Source organism: Camelina sativa, chromosome 4 (assembly GCF_000633955.1).
Source record: "Camelina sativa cultivar DH55 chromosome 4, Cs, whole genome shotgun sequence".
NCBI classification, from domain to species: Eukaryota; Viridiplantae; Streptophyta; class Magnoliopsida; order Brassicales; family Brassicaceae; genus Camelina; species Camelina sativa.
The window spans coordinates 29,883,935-29,890,440 of NC_025688.1; the positions used below are offsets into that span (position 1 = coordinate 29,883,935).

Consider the following 6,506-nt stretch of genomic DNA (forward strand, 5'->3'; position numbering starts at 1 on the left):
TGGAAACAACAGCTTTCGAGGCAGAGGACGTGGTAGAGGGAGAGGCTATGGAGGAAGAGGTTATCGAGGAAGAGGTAGAGGAAGAAATAATTCGAATTTTCACAACCAGTTCAACACACAGGATCGGTCTAATACAGAACAGAACCAAGCACTAGACAAGAAGGAGAAGATCATTATTTGCTTTCGTTGTGACAAACCTGGTCACTACGCTTCACAGTGTCCGGAGAAGATTCAGAAAAATCAAGAAGCTAACAAAGTTGAGACTTTAGAAACAGAGGCAGCGGATAAAACTCTGTTTTTGCATGAGATTGTCTACTTGAATGAAGAGAGGATTATCCCAAGAAACTACACCAAGGAGGATGGGATGTGGTATTTAGACAATGGAGCCAGTAATCATATGACAGGTCATAAGGATTACTTCTCTGAGCTTAATGAGAACATTGGAGGCAAGGTGAAGTTTGGAGATGGATCTTGTGTAGAAATAAAAGGAAAAGGTTCAATAATTTTTCAGAGTAAAGGTGAGGAACAGGTTCTAGTAAATGACATTTACTATATTCCTGACCTCAAGAGCAATATTCTGATCCTAGGACAGGCTACAGAAGTCAGTTGTGATGTACGAATGAGACAAAATTGGTTGACAGTTCATGATCCAAGCGACAGGTTGTTGGTGAGAGTCCTGAGATCAACTAATAGGTTGTACAAAATTAGTCTCAAGGTGGGAAGACCAGTCTGCCTACACTCTCGTATCGAGGATGATACCTGGAAGTGGCATGCTAGGCTCAGTCATGTTAACTTTAAAGCTCTGAAAGCGATGTCGACACAGAAGATGGTTCATGGCCTGTCAGAGATTAGAGACGAGAGGAAGCTGTGCGAGTCGTGTCTTGTTGGGAAGCAAACGAGACAGTCGTTTCCAAAAGCCACAATGTATCGAGCTTCTAAACCATTGGAGCTTCTTCACGCTGATTTGTGCGGTCCTATATCACCTGCAACCTTAGCACATAACAGATATATTTTTGTTATTGTGGATGATTTTTCAAGATATATGTGGTCGATCTTGATAAAAGAGAAAAGTGAAGCGTTTGGAAGTTTTAAAGCGTTCAAGAGTAGTGTGGAGAAGGAACTTGGAAGAGAAATCATTACTCTTAGAACGGACAAAGGAGGTGAATTCACGTCAAACGAATTCAATGCTTTCTGTGAATCAACTGGGATTAAGAGACATTTGACAGCACCGTATACTCCGCAGCAGAATGGTGTAGTGGAGAGAAGAAATAGGACTCTAATGGAGATGACAAGGAGCATTCTCAAGGCCATGGAGGTTCCAAACTACCTGTGGGGAGAAGGAGTTCGTCACAATACATATGTGATCAATAGGATACCTACTAAGGCACTAAACAATATCACTCCGTATGAATGTTTGCGAGAGAGAAAACCAAACATTGATCACCTGAGAGTATTTGGGTGTATAGCTTATGCTAAAGCTGATGCTGCAGGTCTTAAGAAGTTGGATGATCGTTCGTTGTCGTTAGTTCACCTTGGTATCGAACCTGGATCCAAGGCATATCGACTGTTCAATCCGTCAACTAGAAGAATTGTAGTCAGCAGAGATGTTATTTTTGATGAGAATAATAAATGGAACTGGAACAGGGCAGAAAATAGAGATAGCAGAGAACCAGGGATGTTTCTTATGCAATGGGGAGAGATAAAAGATGCTGGAAAAGGACCAATGTCATCAAATTCTATAAAACAAGATCGAGTTGATGAAAACAGAGCAGAATCAGAGGATGGTATAACTCAAGAAGATAGAGTTGAAAACAGAGTTGATGATGAGAATGTTGTTGCTCATGAGGACCAGCAACCACCTCTAAGAAGGTCTGGACGTCAATCTAAACCTCCTAAGTATCTTGATGACTATGCGTTATTAGCATCAATTGAAAGCGAGATGTTACTGTTAATGATAAATGATGAGCCACGGTTCTATGAGGAAGCAAAAGGAAAGCAAGTGTGGAGAGTGGCTTGTAAGGATGAGATTGACTCTATCAACAAAAACAAGACTTGGCTTCTTGTTGATAGACCACAAGGAGTGAAAGTAATTGGTCTCAAATGGGTTTTCAAGATTAAGAGGAATGCAGATGGAACCGTGAACAAATACAAGGCTAGGCTTGTTGCTAAAGGCTACATACAAGAGAGTGGAGTTGATTACGAAGAAGCTTTTGCCCCTGTAGCTCGTATGGAGACAATAAGAATGTTGATTGGTATGGCTGCATCGGATGGGTGGGAAATCCATCATTTGGATGTAAAAACTGCATTCTTACATGGTGAATTGAAGGAGGAAGTCTATGTAGAACAACCAAAAGGTTTTGAGATCAAGGGGGAAGAACATAGAGTTTATAAGCTGACAAAAGCTCTATATGGCTTAAGACAAGCTCCTCGAGCTTGGAACACTAAGTTGGATTAAATCTTGAAGGAGATGAGCTTTAAGAGATGTTTAAAGGAGACAGCAGTGTATCAAAAAGAAAAAGGAGGTGACTTACTAATTGTTGCTGTTTATGTGGACGACTATTCATTACAGGCAACAACCTTAGAACAATTAAGGAATTCAAGGAAGGGATGTCGTCAAAGTTCGAGATGTCTGATCTCGGTAGACTCACCTACTACCTTGGTATTGAAGTGCATCAAGGAGTTGATGGTATCACCATTAAACAAGAAGGATATGCACAAAGGATTTTAAAGGAAGCAGGACTACAAAACTGCAACTCAACAGTGATCCCAATGGAGTTTGGGCTACATGTCTCTAAGTCGCATGATGAAACAGAGATAGATCCTACTCTGTTCAGAAGAAACGTTGGCTGTTTGAGATACCTCTTACACACTCGATCTGACTTATCTTTTGCAGTAAGTGTTGTAAGCAGGTATATGCAGAGCCCGAGGAAGTCTCATGGAGAGATCATCAAACAGATCCTGCGTTATCTCAGAGGAACGACGTCATATGGTCTCAAGTATAAGCGTGGAAGCTTAAAGGAGATCATCGGTTTTAGTGACAGCAGTCACAACGTTGACTTAGATGATGGGAGGAGTACTACTGGACATTTATTTCTTTTTGGTGATACTCCGATCACATGGTGTACAAGGAAGCAAGACACAGTTGCTATGTCTTCATGTGAAGCCGAGTTTATGGCCGTAACAGAAGGAGCTAAGCAAGCGATATGGCTTCAGGATCTGCTGAGTGAAGTCACAGGGAAGAAGGAAGCTCAAATCATGATGTATGTCGACAACAAGTCTGCAATTGCATTAGCTAAGAACCCTGTTTTTCACGGAAGAAGCAAACACATACACAAGCGATACTTCTTTGTGAGAGAATGCATTGAGAGAGAGCTTATTCGTGTGGAGCACATTCCAGGAGTGGAACAGAAGGCTGACATTCTTACCAAAGTATTGGCTAGAGTGAAGTTTGAAGAAATGAGAAGCTTGATAGGTGTTCATGAAGTAAAGAAAGAAGAGTTGAAGTTTAAGGGGAAAAATGTTGGATAAACTTCAAGACTTAAGGCCCAAATTACCTTACAAAGGAGTGTTAAGGACAAAGAAGGGCTTAGGACATTTCTACTAAGATTAGGAGTTATCTAGTTCTAATAGAAATAGGAATATGAAAGCACTATATATATCTTTGATTGAGTTGTGATCAAAGGTAATAAAAGAGTCCAAACATTGTTTAGTTTTAAGAGGAGATTTTCTAAACAATAATATAAGAGAGTTATTCTTATAATACAAAAATCTTTTCTATCTTATAATATATTTATTAATTAATTGTATTTTTATCAATTAATTCTAAATACAATGGCACCATCGTCACAAACCATCGGTTACATGTTTTGGTGAAGTTCAATTAAACAATCATTATTGTAATATGTCAATGAATTTTAATTTATATTGTATGACGGAATTACGGTCAAATACATGTGTAGGTAGTGAATTAAGTAAGATATTAGTATATATATATCGATCTGTTGACAAGAAAAGATCAATATATAATCTACGAACATTCTATAAACACTGATTCGATTTTATGTGTCACTATGTATACAAACATATCCAAAATACGTATCTCATGGCTGTCCTCTAACTTAAAAACAAATTATCATACACAGCCAAATTAATGCAGCAAAATTAACATATTAACCAATAATTGGATTCGTTACAACTTTATAAAATAATGCAGTATACGTTTTTTCTCTTATAACAAGAAATTATGAGAAAAAACTAGCTGATCAACTCTTCATTGAATACATTACGTTTTGAGCAAAGATAATCGAAGTAAAATAAAAACTAAATAAATGAATTACCATTTTGAACTCATAATCTATATATTTGTCCAACATTTTTTTTCTTCCAAATGTACAGTTATTCTAGATTTACTCATCTTATGCATGGAACCTTCCTTGTATACAGTTTTAAAACGAATTTTATTTGCAATGGTCCCTAGTCAATCAAAGTTCATATTGTCAAGATTTTGACTTTATTGATGTGCAATGTGCTGTTTTACCAACATGTTATATATATAATCGATAATTTCTTGTATTGCCTAACGTTGGTTGACAATTTTAAATTACGAAACCCTCACTCTGATTATACAAATTCAAATTGCCGTAACAGAAGTTGCTCAAAATTTGACTTTTCAAGTAAAATCATAAACAAAAAAAAATAAAAATAAAAAAACAATTAACCCTTCAACTTGAATACCCATTTAATCATTCTCAGGGATGGAGTTACTTCCTAACTACGGTGATTATTTAACTAATTAATCTTTCTGTGAAAGACAGATCCATATATGCGTGTGAATATCATAACAATATGGTATATATGTTGATTTTTTTGACACCGCCACAATTATATATGTTAATATGTACACACACATTATTATTGACTTGAACTTGTATGTAAACAAAATTCAAGGTTTCTCAAAACCCTATATATAATCCAACACACTTAACAAATTAAATATCTCCAACCAAAACACACGATTAAGCTCAAAGCAGTAAACAAAACCCAAAAGATGTCTCAAAAACTCATGTTCTTGTTCACCCTTGCCTGCCTCTCCTTATTACCATCTCTTTTATTCTCCGCCGAAATACCGGCCACCGGAAATGCCACTTCACCGTCAAACGTATGTCGATTCGCGCCGGATCCATCATACTGTAGATCGGTTCTTCCAAACCAGCCCGGAGATATATACTCCTACGGCCGTTTCTCCCTTCGACGGTCTCTCTCAAGGGCCCGCCGTTTCATTTCGCTGATCGACGATCAACTTAACCGGAAAGGCAAAGTGGCAGCTAAAGCCACCGTGGGGGCTCTCGAAGACTGCAAATTCCTAGCCAGCCTGACTATGGACTTCCTCCTTAGTAGCTCACAGACCGCCGATTCCACCAAAACGCTCTCGTTATCTAGGGCCGAGGATGTTCATACATTTCTGAGTGCAGCCATCACCAACGAACAGACTTGTCTTGAAGGACTTAAATCAACGGCATCAGAAAATGGTCTCTCCGGTGATCTTTTCAACGACACAAAACTCTATGGGGTGTCTCTTGCCCTTTTCTCCAAAGGTATAAACAAAATATTATCAAACATGCACGTATTCTCCATTTAAAAACAAAAAAAAATATATACACGTAATCATATATATAATGTGACACGAAATCTTCATTTCATTTATACTAATCTCGCCTTTGTGAAGAACGTTTTGTTTTATCAAAGAAAAAATCGTTGTCTATAACTTATAAACGTACTGGTTTGTGTTAGAGTATCGATGTGATATAACTCGGTTTTCAAACATGCGTAATACATGTTGATTTCAACCAAAGTATCGTTTTTGCCCACAAAACAAAAAAAAAGTATCGTTAGCTATATTTTATAGAAATCACGACCACAAAAATTCTAGTTATAATAAAATCAATATATATGTGTGTTGTTGTATAAACTAAAATATGAAGTTACAATATCGTATATGACTTTGTAGGTTGGGTGCCAAGAAGGCAAAGATCGAGACCAATTTGGCAACCACAAGCCCGCTTCAAAAAGTTCTTCGGTTTCCGTAACGGTCGACTACCGTTAAAGATGACGGAAAGGGCACGTGCCGTTTACAACACCGTGACTAGAAGTGGGAGAAAGCTTCTCCAAGCTGAAACAGACGCCGTTCAGGTGAGCGACATTGTGACCGTGATCCAGAACGGGACGGGAAACTTCACGACCATAAACGAGGCAATTGCAGCCGCGCCAAACAAAACAGACGGTAGTAACGGTTACTTCTTGATCTACGTNGTGAATATCATAACAATATGGTATATATGTTGATTTTTTTGACACCGCCACAATTATATATGTTAATATGTACACACACATTATTATTGACTTGAACTTGTATGTAAACAAAATTCAAGGTTTCTCAAAACCCTATATATAATCCAACACACTTAACAAATTAAATATCTCCAACCAAAACACACGATTAAGCTCAA

At 37.8% G+C, this 6,506-nt stretch overlaps 1 protein-coding gene across 1 annotated transcript in view; it reads left to right on the plus strand.

The window, feature by feature from the left end:
* The window catches only part of LOC104783345 (probable pectinesterase/pectinesterase inhibitor 20), a 4,465-nt gene continuing 2,900 nt past the window's right edge, over window positions 4,942-6,506 (plus strand). Inside the window, exons 1-2 of the mRNA XM_019244276.1 lie at window positions 4,942-5,594; window positions 6,008-6,189. Coding sequence (XP_019099821.1) covers window positions 5,048-5,594; window positions 6,008-6,189 — 729 coding nt within the window. The 5' untranslated portion in view covers window positions 4,942-5,047. The remainder of the gene's footprint in view (window positions 5,595-6,007; window positions 6,190-6,506) is intronic.